Raw genomic sequence first — 19,147 nt, 5'->3', positions numbered from 1 at the left:
AGCCACACACAGAAGAGAGTGACAGGCACGTAGTTGCCTGAAAGAGCGTAGATATTGGTAAAGTGCCATGTTATCTTTGTTAGTATATACTGTATCTAAGCGGAAACACACACAACAAATTATGTGTATTTGTTCAAAGGGCAAGTGCGCGATGCGCAGATGGGACAGGCTTGGCATCGGGACACTGCCCCGCTCCTGGCGCTTCCTTAAGCACACTCACAATCAGCCACGCTCAGAGATTAGTCCTGACACGTCCTGGAGCTTCACCACTGACCCAAGGATCAGTGAAACATGTCATCTGACACCTGAGTATGTACACTTAGCAGGAATGCCCCTCTGCTCTGGATTCTCTCTATACGTACAATGCAAGCTACACACTCTATACACAGCGGGCCTCTTCCGCCATTTAAATACGTGCGCGGTCACATTTGATCGTAAACTGCGTGTAAGAACGTTCCGTTCATTTTGGCATTCATCATTTTTTTCTTATCTGTATTTGTTCGTGACTGTTTCCTCATGCAAATCACAAATGAACATCACTGCGCATAAAATTCACAAACAGCCAGCATTCATCATCTCGTACGCCTGGGATATGCACAAAAACAAAGGTCTGCACATGCGTCATAAATCTCATATTGTTTTTTCGTAGGAACGTTTTTAAGAACAAAAGTAAGAGTAATTTCATAAAAGTTTTGTGAATGAGGCCCATTGGGAGAATAGTTTTTAAAAAACACAACAAATGTACATGCTTTTCAGTTGTCAAAATACACAAAAAAATACCGAAATATGTTTTAAATGGTTGCAATATTGTTTTGTGCTTTGTGTATCTGGCAACATCAATAAAGGAAATACTGCCAGGCAGTCTGCAGGGAGCTGAAGCCCCCCGGCACAGCAGGTACACAGAGAGCCACATGGTTCTCAGAACTGAAGCCCTGGACGCCACTCGCTGCTTCACTCTGATCCGCTGCCATTTCTTGTTGAGATATAAAACTACAGGTTTTCAGGAGCCCACATAAATATGGGGATTTGCTTTTTTTTTTGTTAACATTAGGAAACGTACAGGCAAATTCATTCAGCTCCAAACCAGTATAACAACATCAAAAAGAAATTTTGATAATTAAAAGACCTGAGGGTGTTTTTTTGCAACATGACACTAGAGTTTCCTACAGTGCATCCAATAAACAGTTCTTAGGGACAAGTGCTTGGTTATCTTTAGTCCAGTTCCATTACATTACATTCATTTCCTTTAAAGCGAAGAACGGCCTGAGCTCTGAGAGAGTCACTCTGTGCTCAGCGGTCTGTCAGACACTTTGCCCGAGCGCGCGGGAGCAGAGACACGCAGAGCTGGTTTGTTTCGGTTCCTCCTCCTCCACTGATCTGCTCTCCACTTCCTCTCTCTCTCTGTGCCTCACAGACACACAGAAAGGCAGTCGGCCCAGTCTTTTCAAAAGCTAAGCAGTTCACAGATACCTCGCCTTGCCGAGCTGCTCATTGGCTGCACGGGGAGTGATGTCATCGCTGAGCGGTATAAGGGCTTTGACAAATAGACTTGGAGCCATAACCAGTGCCAGAACTCATGTGCCTCCGACTGAACCACACTGCGAGTGAGAGAGAAAAAGTGAGAGAGAGAGAGGGCGGGGGGAGACACACAGAAACAGAGAGAAAGAGAGCGATAAAGAGAGTGCGAGAAAAAGCGAAACAGAAGCCAGCCAGCACAATGAAGTCCCACACTTATGAAAACTCTTAAGACCAAGGGAATACGGTTTGCACCGGAGAGAAGTCTGTAAGGAGAAGAACTGGAGGTTTGTGAACTACTTTGACGTATGTAAATAGTGTCATTTGTTTAGCTTTGGTCCTAACTGTTTTATTTAAGCGGTCGTTTAATACTGGTTATCTCCAAATGGCTTTTTAGATCTGTAGTTACTTTGCCGTTTGTTTCCTCTGCGTTTGTTTTCTCCTCCTCCTCCTCCTTCTCCTCCTCCTCCTCCTGATCTGCGTGTGCGGCTCTTAATTTCAGATCATGGGAAACGCGAGCACCCCGGCGGTGCTGAACGGGTCGGTGCCGCTGAACGGCACGGTGCCGCTGAACGGGTCGGTGCCGAGCTCCAGCGAGGCGGAGATGGTCCTACTGGGCATCGTGGCCTCGGTCCTGGTGCTGGTCATCGTCTTCGGCAACGTGCTGGTCATCACGGCCATCTCCCGGTTTCAGCGGCTGCAGACGGTCACCAACTGCTTCATCACGTCGCTGGCGTGCGCCGACCTGGTCATGGGCCTGGTGGTGGTCCCGTTCGGCGCGTGCCACATCATCCTGGGCACCTGGCATTTCGGAATCTTCTGGTGCGACTTCTGGACGGCCACGGACGTGCTGTGCGTGACGGCGAGCATCGAGACGCTGTGCGTCATCGCACTGGACCGCTACCTCGCCATCACCTCGCCGTTCCGCTACCAGTCGCTGCTGCGGAAGAACCGGGCCCGCGTGGTGGTGGTGCTGGTCTGGGTGGTGGCGGCTCTCATCTCCTACCTGCCCATCCACCTGCAGTTGTGGATGTCCCACGAGGACAACGCGAAGGTGTGCAAGGACGACCCCTACTGCTGCGACTTCAACACCAACATGCCCTACGCCATCACGTCCTCCATCATCTCCTTCTACATCCCGCTGAGCATCATGGTCTTCGTCTACAGCCGCGTGTTCCGCGAGGCGCGGAAGCAGCTGAAGAAGATCGGGCGCAGCGAGGGCCGCTTCCACGCGCAGAACAACAACCCGGCACCGGGCGGGTCCGGCGGGGAGGTCCGCAACGGGAGGAGGACCAAGGTCAGCCTGAAGGAGCACAAGGCCCTGAAGACGCTGGGCATCATCATGGGCACCTTCACCCTCTGCTGGCTGCCCTTCTTCGTGCTCAACCTGCTCAACACGGTGGAGACCATCCGCCAGATGAAACACTTCGACCTCACCTTCAAGATCCTGAACTGGATAGGGTACGCCAACTCGGCCTTCAACCCGCTCATCTACTGCAGGAGCCCCGAGTTCCGGCACGCCTTCCAGGAGATCCTCTGCCTGAGGAGGCTGCCCTTCTCCAGGGCGGGACACATGAACGACTACGTGCACAGCGGCAACAGCTGGCAGAGCGACCATTACACCAAGAGCAGGTTGAACTCGGAGTACCGGGACGGGGTGCTGGAGAAAAGCGAGCCGTCGGCTGCGGACAGGACCGACCCGAACGGAAACTGCAGCAAGGCGCTGATGAGCGTTATTTAACTCAGCCCCGCCGGCCGGCCGCGACCCGCCACGCCCGAGCTACACGCCGCTCCGGCCCACTCCAGTTTCCTTCTGAGCAAACGAGTGGTTTGGGGGTCAAGTTGCCAATGTGCGCATTTCATTGTGGAAATACAGATATTTTGGGTTTTTTTTTTTTTAACTCATATTTTCTATTGCATTATCAATGTGTCCAGCTAGGAGTATTTTGAAACCATGCAAGGGTGGCATCATAGGACTCTTCATCTACCTCATAATTTTTATTTATTATTTTTGCAAGATGCCTTTTTGCTCCCATCTTATCTTTAAGCTTTGTGTTTGTGAAACAAATGGCAGACAATATGGGCCCATATAGTGAAACATTTTGTCGGCAGATTTTGAGAGATTGAACTGTAAAAAGTAAACAGTACGTGTTTATTGAAGTTTTCGCAGGGAAAGCCTTTTGCACATTTGGGAAATATGTTCAGATACATATTCCCTCGTTGATCCCGTCGAAGAAAGCCTGAGCCAGTAAACGGAAATGTTACACAGGATTCACCTTTCGTGCAAACGCAGATATCATCAAAAGCCAGATATGGTAGTGGGGTCGTTCGTGATCTAATCGCATAACCCAATACGCCTACCCGCAGCCACCAGACACATTCACCGGAAAACCTTTATTTAATACTAATCGACATGTGAATTCATAACTTAGAGAGATGAAGCACCCTGCTCGTGTAAAATGGGCATTCAGTTGGAGCTCCGCGAAACAAATGAGTAGGAACGAGGAACTTCGGCGAAATAGGAAACATTTCCTGAAGGTTAATCATTCTTCTCGACAAAGGTGCGACAACACGTCAGCTTAACAACAGCAGCGTAAACAAAAATTAATACCTAGCTGATTTCCCCAGAACCCTTTCCTCTCCGCAGCAGGCTACACTAGTCTGGTGATGCTAGCTCGTTGCTAAAACATAAAGTTCAAAACATGTTAAACGTGTTCATAATCCGCCATACAGATACACCGCAGCGCTGACACATTTGATCAACATTCATAGGCGTAGTTTTGATTAGGACAGTCGTTCGTTAAGGAATGCGCGTGAAGTTTAGTCATTTCACGAGAGACATTAATTTCAGAAGCATTGTTATCCGATTAATATGCTATGTTTACGAAACCAGATAGTGCAACGAAATAACCAGCTAGTTTTAATTTCACTGCCCTATATAGTATATTCCTGCGATAGTTACTGGAACAAAACAGGGTAGTCGACGATCTTTCTCCCTGGTGGGGTTGTTTTTTATAAAGAGAAAAAAAGAGTTCTGCAAATCTCCGTGTACACGAAGTCTTATTTTCCTGTTAACTCACGGTACAGACGACGACATTTATTTGTTAAACATTGACTCGTTCTCTTGTTCCTTTCCGTCCCCCAATTCAGTTTTTGTTTGCGTTTGTTTTAAACTTTAGGGCTCAATTATTTCGGTGGCTCGGGGATTATTGCACTTGAAGCGTTTTATAGTTGTGATATCAATCCCAGTCTCACTGCTTTAATCCGCCAACTCAGGGGAGAGCAGATAAATTTGGCTTCTTTAGTAAAAAAAAAAAAAAAAAGCTATGAGAACAGAAAATTGGATTTGGGGAGCTTTTAGGTTCTCGCAAGCATTCTCACATTTTGATGAATACGACACTACAGTCATGTCTCGTATTCGGACAAAAAGCTGCTGGAGGAACGGTCGCTGTGTGCGCAGCAAGGCTCGAGAACTCTGTCCGCAATGTGCACTTAACACACACTCACGGACCCTGATGGGCTTTGAACGGACTCTCTGCGGTTTAAATTCAGTGTTCGTGACCCGCTTATCTGCGCACGTGGCTGCCTTCTGAAGTAGGGCCAGGCTTGAGTGTGAAAGTCGTGCGCTATGTCCTGCTGGACCAGTCTCCCGGTACTGTAGCTTCTGTCCATGACACCATCACGGACCTCGCTTCGGTGTGTAAAGTGTATATAATACATAGCCTACTCGTGCGTGGTTTGTCCTTGGTAATTTTGAATTTGCTTTTCAGTGTGGCAAAGTCCAAAACTCTCGACTCCCCGCCCCCCTAAAAAAAGATTCACGTTTCTATCCCATTGTTTTTTTTTTTGACAATGTTTTTTAAAAAACGTGTTTTTTAATTGTTGGTCCACTTTGCCTTCAGAAGAACCATATGAATGTTCAGCTAAGCTATTAATTCACTGTCCCATTTGGCAAAATATACGGATTAATGCATGTATATAGGTGTCCATTGAATGTAGTGATTGGCATCGGTCTGTGCAGTCACATTTGAAGCACATTTGAAGAATGGAAATACAATTGAGCGTTTGTTCAGACTGCCCCCTACTGGCAGTGTCCACACCTGCAGTTTGCCAGCGCCACAGATTCTCACAAGCAGTTAAATCATCGCGTGGTTCTCTGTGGATTCTGTAACACCGCTATCACTATTGTGTTGTGGATACTTGTGTTAATAACCTGCAGCCCTCCCCCTGTGCTGCTGAAGGAGATGTTGTCTATGTGCAATAATTCCTGACTGGACGGTCTGACTCCATGCTCAGTGTGCGGTTCGAAATGCAGAGAGCGGTACGCGCATGTTCGAAATGCAGCGAGCGGTACGCGCATGTTCGAAATGCAGCGAGCGGTAAGCGCATGTTCGAAATGCAGCGAGCGGTATACGCATGCTGTAGGACAGCCGGGAGATGCACCCCCGCAGGGGCGCATGCTTTGCAAATTTGCACGCAGCACAACCGGACAGCGTCTGGACACGTTTCCGATTCTGGGTCCAAAGCCCCTTTAGATGAGGGACCAGCTGTTTGAGTGACCCCTGGGTTTAACACTACCCCCACCCCCTCCCTGACTCTTGCCCCCTTCTGGGGAGGGGAGCTCTCTAGTCTCACAGCCGTGCCACCTGCAACACGCACGCCATACGCTGCATGCAACACCCGCATCACACGGTGCATGCAACACCTGTGCCGCATGTCGCATGCAACAGATGCGCCACACGCCGCATGCACCACCTGTGCCAAACGAAGCACAGCATGAGGGAAAATGTCGCACCAGTTAAATGTTTACTGTCTGTTATCCAGCTGTTTTCGCACAATGAGTTGTCCGTTCGTAACGGTGTTTTGTTCTGCAAAATAATTATGTACAGAGAAAGAATGAATGTGCAGTGGTATTTATGAGGTGCAAGTGTAACATGCCATTTGTATTTGAATATTAAAGTGTATTTAATGCACATTACACAGTGCCTAGTGGTTCTTTAACCAAAAAATAAATTAATAAATAAAGTGTTTTTAAAAATGAAAGGAATGGCATTATTGCCAGAAACTCAGAAGCAGCATCTGAAATCTGCTCTTATAGCCTGAGGCCACTCCAGATTCACTTCATGGGGAATCGCCGATAAATTCAAATTAACGGTGTACTATTAGGGAGTGAGGAGAATCCGCGGGGTACTATTAGGGAGTGAGGAGGATCTGCGGGGTACAGTCTGACCAAACGTGCACCTGATGTCCGGTTTAGAGAAGGGCACAGGAAAGTCTTGTCTCTACCTGAACTGAATTTCATGTAACTTGTCAAGCAGAATAAAGCAGGTCTTGAAAGGCAGGTGAATCAGGATTAGCACATTTTCACTGGTATTTTCCAAAGTAAGTTCTGACATTAAAATCACAACAGTAAAAACCATGTAGACTACAACTATCATTTTCAAAAAACATGACAAAGTCCTGCACTTTAAGATATATAGACTTACTTCAGCTTTAAAACAAAAAAAAAACAAGTTAAACAAACTCTGTGTACTCTGATGGGGCTGGATACTAGAACTACTGTTTTCAAAACGGGCAGCAACTTAATTTCAGCGGATTAAAACGAGTCCTTTTAAGAGGAAATGCACAAACAGGGGAAGATGGTGTAGTGAAATGTTTCCATTATATATACGAAAAGAAGCTTTGCAGTCAAAGAAAAAAGCATTTCCATTTTTATCAGCTTCAGACTACTCAGCAGGCTGTGACCTTAGATAAAATACTGCAGGTCACAAAGAAGGTTCAGCCTGGGGTAAAGCACTAAGATACATACTGTTCCATGCATAACCGCATATCCAAACCATAGAATTTGCTTGAGAAAAACTGACATAATTCAAAATACAGTTGCCTTTTAATTCACGATAAGAATATTCCTTCTGAAATTGTGTATAAGCAATTCTGGGTTAATGTAGTGGAAGAAAGGACTATCGAAAGTGAACGAGTCAACCTCATTACGACGTACGGGCCAAGACGGCAGCTGCTTGAGATACTATCAGGTAGAGGTAGCCTACATTTGTAAGAGTCACCTCGGTCAGAAATGACCAGAAATCTAGGGACAATACATCACATTTTATCACAAGACAATGTGTCGACAAGAGACATTTCATCATTTTTTGCAGGACGGAAATTTCAATATGTGGGAATCTGTAGAGTGACTCATCTTCGGGCTTCCTGAGTCACGCGTGCTTAAATTTCAGCAACTGCACCCAAAACCCTGAAATTCACTCCATGGGCATTTCACTCTGACCGAAAATGTGCGAGCTAAACTTCTTTTCTCCGTCGTTTCATTTGTGTTCGAAGCCCGTTGCCTGTTCATTTTGATCAGCCGAAGACAGCCCTCGGAGCCGAGGACCCGTCACACCTGTTATTTATGTGGGAGACTCCCGACTGCGGCCAGGAGGAGATCCAGGAGTCGCGCGAGGTTGCCACGGGGACATGAAGTGCGTAACAGCAGAATGAGAGCACTGTGCTACGGCCAGCGCGTTCAGCCAAACCTCGGGTCGCGCTGTGATGAGGGGGCGGCATATGGGGCGGACGAAGCCCTTTCCTGGGTCTTATCTCAACTCAGAACTTATTTATGTAGGCCTATCGCATTTTCGGGAGGAAAAAAAACCCAAAACATTTGTCGCAATACACTTCACAGCTTATCCTGACCTAAAACCCCCACGACGCCAGGCCTGGGGTGACAGCGGCAGGGAGAACCTGCCTAGGAGGCAGGGAGGAGGACATTTTGAGAGGAAGCAGGTTCATTACATTACATTACAGGCATTTAGCAGACGCTCTTATCCAGAGCGAATTACACAACTTTTTTCATAGCACTTTACATTGTATCCATTTATACAGCTGGATATATACTGAAGCAATGCAGGTTAAGTACCTTGCTCAAGGGTACAACAGCAGTGTCCTTACCCGGGAATCGAACTTACGACCTTTCGGTTACAAGCGCAGTTCCTTACCCACTGTGCCACACTCCGTCCACACACAGGTTCAACATGGGAGCCCATACTCTGACTAACTGTGAGTGCAGGTTCGTGGTGACTAACACTTTTCCAGTGTCAAACATTCTTTTACTTAAAACACACACACAGGTTTGTATTGCTATACTTGTGAGGACTTCCCATTGACTTGCATTCATTCCGTAACCTCTAACCCTAACCCCAACCACTACATGCCTAACCTTAACCTAATTGTAACCCTAACCCTAAATCCTAACCTTAAAACAGCCTCTTGAACTTGTGGGGACCAGCAAAAGATCCCCACCTTGCGTGATTTTCCTCATCTTTCTGTCCTTGTGGGGACATTTGGTTCTCACAAAGATAGTAATACATGCCCACACACATAGAACAACCCCGGAATCTGAAGGGTTGAACTGAGGCTTTGCCGGGGAAAAGGGTTCAGACAGACACTGAGCCGTGACGGTGTTCCCGTGAGACAGAAAGGGATCATTCTAATGGGGTGCAGGGCCCTCGCGCTGGAGATAAACACTCAAATCGCATTTAAATGCACCCTCTGTGGCAAACCAATCACCCTCCTTGATTGGAGCCGAACGTTAATTACTCTAATTACAGCGGTACTTGCACCGTCCGCATATAATTACGTTTTTTAAACAGATTTATATTATCCATCTTCCTTTCATGCGCACCCTTTGCTCTCTGCCATTTTAATGAAGATATATTAGATAACGCTCAAATCACAACAACCGGAATAGCTGGGCGGCTGATGCTCATCCACATGGCACTGTTATTGCTATCAGTCTCTCATAATGTCTCAGTTTACAAAGATTCCACTAATTAATGGGAAATGAAACAGTCCCTCTCATTACGAGGCGGCATAATTCTCTGGGGCATTGGAGAGGCCTGTTGAAACAACAGCGAGATCCCATCTTATCGATATATGAGAATGTGCAAAACACTTCTGATATGGCGTATGCAATATACATGAAGCATGTATATTTGCATGCTTCATAAAGTCATCTGCAAGGGCCCGGCACTCCACATAAATACAAGTAGACTAAAAGGCGTTTGCACGCGTCGCGATGGAGGATTTTTGTGTGTTTACTCACTTCATTGCTATTTGGGAAAGGCTGATCGATGAGCGAGACGCGAAGTCTGTACAAAGGAGGCCCGCGCGTCAATACCCATTTCCTGAAGTCGGCTGGTCTGATAGGTCAGCGCGAGATGCTTGTCAGACTGAAGCTGAAAAGACATTCCACCTAACTACGGAAATAATTACCCTGTCCGGTCACATTGTGTACAGTCATTCACTTAGAGGCGAACTGTCCGGCTTGCCCATATGTTACTGCTCGTTTGTCTTAATTGTTAATACTATGTTATGCATTTACTCATGGACAATAATCTCGGATAACATGACTTTATGGGTAATTTTGTATAATTATTTTTTGCTTGGATATTTTTCTAAGGAGCCTAACATTTGTATTTATTTATGTATAAAGCGGTTGCAAGTTCTGCTTAGAATACCCCTCCCTTGCAGCAGGAAAATAAACATTTTCTTTCCTGTGGGCTTTGCCACTTAGTATGTCAAGAAACAGCTGCACTTGTGTACTAGTACTTATGGGTATTTATGTGCGATTACAAATACCAAAATACTAAATATACCAAAACTGTTTCATGATTGAGTGTGAGCTACGCGTCATGAAAATTCATAACCTCGTGCCATTTTGTTTTCACATCGCCCCTTTGAGGTTTCAAAAATTGAGAGAATGTGTGTTAAACTTTTTTTTCGCTTTGTCTCAGCTCGCACCCTTCCCGGGCAATGGCGCTTTCCTATTCCGAACAAACTCGACCGCAACAAATTAGCCCCTGAAGGTTTCTGGTCAGCTCAGCTGAGCCCCGTGTTTAAGTACCAATTTCACCTCCCCATTCAACATGAACCGTTTGGAAGATCTTGACAACAGGAGCCCACCGCTCTGCTCTCGTGTCTATACTGCGTCGTTCGCTTTTCAGCGGCCTTTTAATAAGAGAAACGGCACGCGTGGAGTTTTTCCCCCCGTGCTCTTCTCTCCCCTCAGACGGCCGTTACGCAAGACCGCCGCGCGCTGTAAAGCTGGGTGCTGGGAAGCCGGTTTCGGCTGTCACCCATGTCCTGCGCGCGGCGGTGGCTCCGCTGGGGAGGAAAAGAAAGAAGAGCAAATAAAAAACTGCACTGTTGCTCTCTGCCCCCGTGGTTTTCCCGGGGGGGGTCGCGCGACGGCAGGAGCACTGGCACCGAGCTGTCTGAAATGCTGAGTTCGACAGACCGTTTTCCCCCTAAGTAACTGGCTCTCAGAAATGATTTTCGTGGACGTGAGGTTAAGGCAACAAACCTCAAAGCCTGGTATCGTTTAGAAGGTCCAAGGCAAATATGACGATCGCCTCCCAAGCAAATAAGCAGGCAGGACAACCCGACGCGTCCCTTTCCCACGTTATCTACAGTACTAACGCCGGTGTACAGTAGCCTATATATGCAACATAAAATACCCTGTACCCTACTGGGGCCTGATTAATTGGGTGTTATGAGCAGAAAGTTTAAGCAAAATAGCAGATACTCCTTGGACGCCGGAAACATGGATTGGAATAGCAACTTTTAAAAGAAGCATCTAAATGCTGTAGCCGTATACCCAGTTCAGTTCCTGTGCAAATTAACAGACATAGGCGAAACCCAACAGGTGCCTTCAACCTTAATTTGAGGAACACAAGAGTAGTGTCAAATTTAGGGGCTCGGTCACCACTCGCTGAAGTATATCGGGGAACACTATCACTAACAGGCAGGTAGTGAAACGTGGATGGATTTGGGGCGTTTTGCGATAATTTATCGCAAAAAAGACATCCTAACGTTTTCGGCAGGGGTACACCGAAATGTAGCCGATTTCTTCTAAATTGTATTTTGCTATACCAAGACATTGGTGCAAGATTGTGATCACAGTCAACGTTAGTTGGGAGGCATGCATGTAAAACCATCACCTCCAAGTTTGTCAGTATTGGAAATATACTGTAACTACGTAGGAACATTCAAAGTGTAGCTGCGTTTGTTCAAGCAGGAAATTAAAATCAATTAGTCACCTCATTTTAAACACATCAAGCTTTCGCACATGCGCGCGTCATTAATCAGAACAGCATTAAATGAAATATGCATGAGCATTCCATTGGCATTTAACGCACATTCCACAGTTGATGTGTTCAAAAGGAATTTAATTCATTCTGCTTTTACAGTACAAGTATTTTTGATTATCCCATGGTAGAAAAATGAGAAGAACGATAACTGCAGCTGCGAGAAGCAATCTGAGCATAAAATAAGTCATAAAAAAACTGATCAAACCCGTAAATGATTAGTGGAACAAACAATGAGGCATTGGTCTACAGAATAAAACGGGCTAATTTGCATGTTAATTTGCAAATCGTGTTGCGCCTGGTTGCCACATTTTTTCACCCAGAAATGACTCCTCTGGAATGAGGAAATGTATCAGTGGAAATGCACTGCGTAGCAAGTTCAATTTGAATCGGGGTAAAATTGCTGGTTTTGCTCATAGACAAATTGTTCAAAATTGCGCTGAAAATGAAGCAGGCCCGGTCTGCAAACGTGTCCGTTTTATTGAGTTTTTCATTTTCCGTCTGGCTGCTGCTGCAGCTGAATTGGGGCAGGGATAAAAACATGGGGTCAACAAGGACGTCGGTAAAGAAAACTAGAATGAAAAACTGGGTAACAATAATTTGATCTCATCTGATCAGCTACAGCACAGACATGGACACGGTGCACTGCACGTGTCCTTTAAACTTTAATGATCACTTCAATTTTCTATCAGGCCCGGTAATAACTTCAAAATCGCACGCGCTCAATCGGCGAGATCTTGTTGTGTATCAGGATAGTAAAGTAAGGCCATGCGCTTTGTAGTTCATAAGGTGGTATGTGATTGAAAGATGTTTCTCTTTCATGTATCGGTTGATTGTCAAAAAATGTACAACATGCGAGTAATTTCGGGTAGACTAGATTTACATGCAGCAGCAGGTTTCAGTGGCCTGGCTCCAAGCCGATAAATAACAAAGCTGAAGGACGAGTGGATATGACAGGTGAGCGCGCACACAAAAATCACCCGTTGGACACTGAGTGTAACTCACTGAGTCGTTTCAGAACAGAACGGCTCGCTGAGAATTGCCAAAATTGTGATTGTTTATATATCAGGCCAGATATGGAGACTGCACAGTTACAACAGACACCAGAAGTACGAGGAACGGACAAGCACTGCCGAGTAGATAGAAACAGCAGGGTATTTCGCAGAGACATGGGCGACGCTCACGCTCTGTACTGTGAAACCCTCGGGCGAAGGTAAAAGGAGAAACACGCTCTGTGTCCGCCTCCGAGGGCTGGTGTGGTGACAGCACTCGTCTAGCATGTCGCAAACACTTGCTCTCTCTCTCGCTCTACCGTTTTCTCCCTCGCAGGCTTCAGAAACCGTACTGTGTGTTCTAGGCGAGCGCGAGATCCTCGGAATGAGCCGAACTGATCTTTCCCAGCTGCGCGCCCCCGTCGGCGATCCCGCCCTTCCTCCTTTATCCCGCAGATCAGACGGATCATTCCACAGAGGGACACCGGAAAAGAGGGGAGGGGAAGTACGGTCTGCCCACTTCTGCCCGATCCATTAAGCAACGCTGACGAAACCTGCTCCTCTCTTCTTTGCTGTGAATGTTTTTTTAAACTGTTTTAATCAAGAGCGCTCTCTTATCCACCACTTATGTCTCCATTAGCAAGAAGTTACGTAACATCAGGCTGCCATAATGATTTTTCTGTAACTCCAAATTGAAATGAGGGTCCTGCGCATTAAAAAAAAGAAATTTAATCGATTTAAAAACACTAAACCTCGCCAAAAAGCAAAATAACAGGTCTAAGTGTTTATCAAGGAAATTTGAAACATAAAAACCATACAAAACAATTTATTAAGAAAGCCCACCGGTTACTCTATCATTAGGTGTGGCTGCTCTTCTGAGCAGCACCCATTTTGATGTGTGCCATTGAGATTTTTAAAGCTGGCTGGGATCCCTCTGTTCTTTATTGACAGGGATTGTAATAGGTGGATTTGATTGACAGCAATTGTAACAGGTGGTTACAGTGTCCCTGGGGAACCTTATCATCTATTAGTACATCCTATGCATGCTGCATTATGCATGGTACATTCCTGTTCGTACTTTGTTCTTTTGTTGAAATCGCTGTATAGCAAAATGAGCTTTCAACGACAGCATTGGGAACACTGGCTCGAGCCTGTCCACAAGATCCACTCGACAATTTCTGTTCTCCTGACTGTAAATCTGAACACGATGACAACTGATAAACCTGAAGTTTATTTAAGAGGCCCCCATGACATGTGAAAAGGAGTGATAAGAGCGCGCTTGATGAAGCGGGTAAGGTCGATGGCTACAGTGAACCGCGGGTGTTTTTAATCATGCTTAACATAGCAGGGATGGCGAGAGATGATTATCGCGACACCCTGAGTACTCGTACGCCTGGAACCTGTTTCCTCTTGGCCGGGATTCCCTTGCCTAAGATGCTAATCTCCACGGGACTTTCCAGGTGAGGGATAAACAGCATGCCAACGTGTCCCTCGCTCGCCCGAATCCAGCACAGACACACCGCCCGGCGAGGCTTCAGAGAGAGAGAGAGAGACGAGGTGCCCGACGTTGCTTCAGAGAGAGAGAGAGAGAGAGAGAGAGAGAGACGAGGTGTCCGGCGTTGCTTCAGAGAGAGAGAGAGAGACGAGGTGCCCGGCGTGGCTTCAGAGAGAGAGAGAGAGAGAGAGACGAGGTGCCCGGCGTTGCTTCAGAGAGAGAGAGAGAGAGAGAGAGAGAGAGACGAGGTGTCCAACGTTGCTTCAGAGAGAGAGAGAGAGAGAGACGAGGTGTCCGGCGGGGGCTGGTAATGGGCGGATGGAGAAGGGACAGAGGCTGAAATGAGGCTCTGAGCTTGTGTAACACTTGCACAACTTCTCCCTGCTGGTTTTTCTTCCCCTCCGAAGGGGCGAGGCTCACTTTCTTTTCGAGTGCCCCGTGGAAGGACCCGTTTCAGGCGCCTGGGGTGAATGTTCCCGCTGTTATTTCGGTTCATTTGTGTGTTGTTTTTTTATTTGACGCCCATTCGTCGGTTCCATACGTCTGCTCTGGAGCCACACAAAGTGAGAATTCACACCTTAAAATTTTGGAATTCAAAAAGCTATTTGCAGTTTACTTTGATCTAGGCATGTGGCAGGCACGGACTGACAGATCTTTCTTGCATCACAATCCATGAATACAGAGGGATATTTCCTCAAGCCATTCAGGTTGACATTTACAATGGTGCAGTGCCAGGGTGTTGGGGTGACTGCAAACATCAGCACAGGCGGGCGTCACATCTTTGTGTTTCTGTAATTACATTTTTGTAGCAGCAGGCCACACGACCATGCTGGTTGTTCCTCTGAAGTCTTTCCACGCTTTAGTTTAGTACAGAAACGGCTGGGTGTTTACGCTCGTGAAGTAAGAAGAGATCGCTGCTTTCACACTCGGAAGGGCCCGGAATCAAAGAGAGCGGAATGAGGTCACCACACATTGTGAATATGGAGATTAAAAACTCATAATCATAAACGCATGTTTATTTTCCCAGCCACAAAGAGCGTGAACTGTTTGTTTATTTTTAGCTTTAGTGTTTCTGTGGGTGCCCAAGCGCTTTGGTTCGGCCATAACGTTTTATTATTTTACCAGCCTTGTTTTGGGGGGGGGGGGATTGCATTTGTAATAAGTCTTTTGTGGATTGTGGATTTGTGGAGGTGTCAAGAGGTCAAGTGTAGGAAACAAAAATGACACAGTCAAAGCGTTCTCTCTCTCCCTCTAACTCACCAGTTTTTACACATGCACTTTGTGTAATAAGCATTCTTTACCACACACTTTCTCAGGAGGGGGCTAACTGTCAGGAGGTGACAGTGATATCTGCCAGGCCATTTCAGGGTGATCTGGAACATATAAAATTAAATCAAACCACACAAAGAATGTTTTCTGAATGCTTATAAGTGTGTCTGAGACGGTCTAGATAACATGCGCATACAGCACAGTGGAAATCAGAAGTGTTTTCAGCATAATTCTGCATGTTGATAATATGCGCATACAGCACAGTGGAAATCAGAAGTGTTTTCAGCATAATTCTGCAGGTTATGATTGTTCTTTATGCTTTTGACCCATGGCTTTCGCTTCTTGAAACGGAGCAAAACATTCTATTTCAAAATCCCGATGCTGTAACAGCACCAAGCAAAACACAAGCTGCTTATTTAAAAAAAAAAAAAAAAAAAAAAAAGTGGAATAAGGGCCAACAAGAACACATCTCACATTCTGTTGGTTAAAAAAAGTGCTTTTTTTAAAAAGCCAGGACTACCTGAAGAATTCTTGTAACAGTCTTGCAGTCACTGAGCGGATTCCTCGGCTGGATTTAAATGCTGATAAAGGAGTTCTGCATGACTTCTAAGGAAAACTTCAAGGAACGCACGCACACCTCTTCTTCCAACAACCATTATGACATCACACTACTAAAATGATGTTTGCTATTAAGTTTCCAGGAACACCTTTTAAAGCCAGTTCTCATGCGTCTTCCAAACATGGATACATTTCTTTCCACTTTCTCTCATTGAAATATAAAAAAAGATTTAAAAAGTAATTCTTCGGTGTTCCATTGAGATTTGTGAAACACATTCTATGATTTCTTCTGATTTCAGCTTTACTAATAGACTGCTGCAACAGTCATTTCATATACTCGGTTTCATCAGCCTGAAGAATGAAAAGAATGCAGTGGCAATGTTATGAACCCCTACGAACTGGCAAAAACAATAAATCATGCCAATTTTGCAAGATGCTTCCGGCAACTTTAACATAGATTGTATCTGTGAATCTAGAGCGCAAGTCACACATTGCTTAAAATCCAGTATTACATGCAGCAACAGTCCTTTCAAACCAAATAAATATTCTTTTTTTAAAAAGCAAAAAGCCAGATGGGTCAAGCAGAGCTTTTCTCCAACTGGCACAGCGAATGGGAAGGGAGCCCTGTGATCTGAGATTGACCACATTTCAGCTTCTGATACAAATCACATGACCTGCCCGTCAAACCTGACAGATTTCTGGAGAACAGACGAAATGGTGAGCACTACACATGGAAGACCTCGGCTCCCCAACCCCCAACCTGCCAGCCCGCCAGCCCGCCAACCCCCAACCCCCCCCCCCCCCCCCTCATGTGCAGCCTCCTGTGCATGTGTGTGTAGCATGTGTGCCACACTGTGTTTGCTTGGCTATGTGCTATAGAAAGCCCATGTTTCCATGTTCTATTCCCATCGCTGTGAAGCACAGAAGATCCCTGGTCCCAGCTTTCTCCAATGCCCACTGTTCCCTTTCTTGTGACTCCACCATTTTGTCCCTGGCAAACAGCCATCTCTCAGTATCTCACTGTCTCTCCATGTCTTTCACCATCTCTCTCTCTCTCTCCATCTCTCTATCCATCGCTCTCTGCATCTCCCTCTCCTGCCTTGTCTGTGACCATCTCTCTCCCTCTCTCCATCACTCTCTTTTAAATTGTGCTTTATTAATAGGAGAACCCATGTATTATTTCCAAAGCATACACAGAACATGTAAATGAAATAATGCCAAGTTGAATTAACACTGTACTGCTGAAAAACACACGCACTGGGAACACCAAAAAGACTTTTGTACACAGATTTGTTAGAATGATTAAGAAATTTAATATAAATTAAATTTTCATTTATTTTCAGGCACCAATATTAGTCTAATTTCTCTTTCACCCTCTCTCTCTCTCTCTTAGTTGTGCTACTTCAAACTGAGTTTTGTTGTCCTCAGCCACATTGCGTATGAACGAGAGGAGAGATATCTTCATGTCATGCCAAAGCAAAGACAAAACAAGGTTACACAGGGAACCTAAACATATTAATCTTGTATTTTCACAGAAGCCCGGCCTGTGATTGGCCGGTCCGAAGCTCCGGCCGGGTCGGTGAGGTAAGGGGTTCTGGGGGCCCGGAACGGCACATTTCAGCGTAACGCACGTCTTCCTCGCAACTCGCCATCATCAGCCGACCCCCCCCCCCCCTACTGTGTCACCCACTGCCCAGAAAAGCTGGCTATGAAATGCATTCTTGCTGTAACCATGCAGATGTTTCGACACTGTGCATGTAATCAGCAATCGGTCACATTAAGAAGAGAGAATCATCAGAGACTAATCGCAGAGGGGTGAAGAAATGCCTCTTTTTTAGATGTGGGTCAGTGGTTCTGGGGGTTTGTGTTGGCTGAGCCTGTTTGCAAAAACACAGAGTTCTAAAAACACCGTCTCCCAAGGCCGCGTGTTTTCCGAAGCCCGTCCGATCGTAAAGTCCCCGCCACGTGTCCGACTCCCCCGTCACGACGATTTCATTTCGCCGCGTTCTGGAATTAATCATCACTGGTACTGATGCGTTCCAGGTCCTGACTGCACAGTTAATCTGCTTGAACGGGGCCAGACCGCAGTCAGACGCTGTATTATAATACCACCACACCGCTATGCGGACGGATATGCATTTACTCTCGATATCTACGCTTCGCCTGACCCCTTGCTGTGTCTTCTGAATCGACGTCCTTGAATTGGACGCCGCTGAATCGGAACATGTTTCTGACTGCGATGGGAACGCGAATGAGCTCCGCCCCTTTTCACGTGCTTTCAGAGTCACCCGAGGTGCTCATCAGCACGAGAGCTCGATCTCATCTCCATCTGTGGAATCCCCAGGCATGTCTGTAGGTGTGTCCCATTGTTGCTGCATCCGCCGAGCGTGGCGGTGATGACGTCTTTTTGTAGGCCAGCTCGGAAGTTTCTTCCGCCACGGGTTCCCTCGACAGATTTGTTTTTTTTCCTGTGGGGTTTTTTGTTTTGTTTCCTTGACGCAGCCTGAAGCTTCGGATCCGTCACCCGACTCCTCTAAACTGCACAACACTGGACTACACCATTTGGCCTTCTGTTATTCCTGTTAGCTTTTGCCTCAGCTGTTACCTGCGTAACCCATTCTGTTTGCTGTGATAGATCCCCTGTAGCATTTCTGCCACATTCCATTCTACTGCTACTATACACCAAGCTGGTCAGTGGAGGATGGGCTCCCCCTCTATAGTTCCTCGGTAGATTTTTCTTGCCACCGTTTGAGGGAGTTTTTACCTAATGCCACTAACCAATCAACCAACCACATCACTGCCTATGAAACCATGACCACATTCACAGATCTATCGACAGACCACTCCACTGATTAATCAACCGACCACATCAGTGACAAAACCACTGACTGGCAGAGCCTCGGTAAAGTCAAGAGAACATCAGACCAGCCTGGTTACCAGGGCTCAAACTAATCAGAGTTTGACTTGACGCATTCTGTACTGGGTACACCAGGCAGCCGTCAGCTGACAGGGGAACAGCTGAGTTCTGCAAGAGTAGAGAACAGGCGGGGCGGAGTTTCCGTTAGACAGGCACTGGGAATCTCCACGAAATAAAGAGCCAACATCTCCCAGGAAACCGAAGAACAGCCAAAACAGTCAAGAACCCAACATGCTCACTGTGACCAATCACCATCCGT

At 46.2% G+C, this 19,147-nt stretch overlaps 1 protein-coding gene across 1 annotated transcript; it reads left to right on the top strand.

The window, feature by feature from the left end:
• The first annotated feature begins 1,289 nt into the window (after positions 1-1,289).
• On the top strand, positions 1,290-6,493 carry LOC118224076 (beta-2 adrenergic receptor-like). Its single transcript, XM_035411259.1, has 2 exons — positions 1,290-1,802; positions 2,018-6,493. The coding sequence occupies exon 2, from the start codon at positions 2,021-2,023 to the stop codon at positions 3,254-3,256; it is 1,236 nt and encodes a 411-aa protein (XP_035267150.1). The 5' UTR covers positions 1,290-1,802; positions 2,018-2,020; the 3' UTR covers positions 3,257-6,493.
• The last annotated feature ends 12,654 nt before the right edge of the window (positions 6,494-19,147 follow it).

Source organism: Anguilla anguilla, chromosome 3 (assembly GCF_013347855.1).
Source record: "Anguilla anguilla isolate fAngAng1 chromosome 3, fAngAng1.pri, whole genome shotgun sequence".
NCBI lineage: Eukaryota > Metazoa > Chordata > Actinopteri > Anguilliformes > Anguillidae > Anguilla > Anguilla anguilla.
The sequence above is the reverse complement of the archived record's forward strand: the minus strand, read 5'-3'. Positions and strand labels throughout refer to the sequence as shown.

Bases quoted from the DNA above. Each gene is read 5' to 3' on its own strand.
- LOC118224076 (XM_035411259.1), top strand. From the start codon at position 2,021: ATGGGAAACGCGAGCACCCCGGCGGTGCTGAACGGGTCGGTGCCGCTG.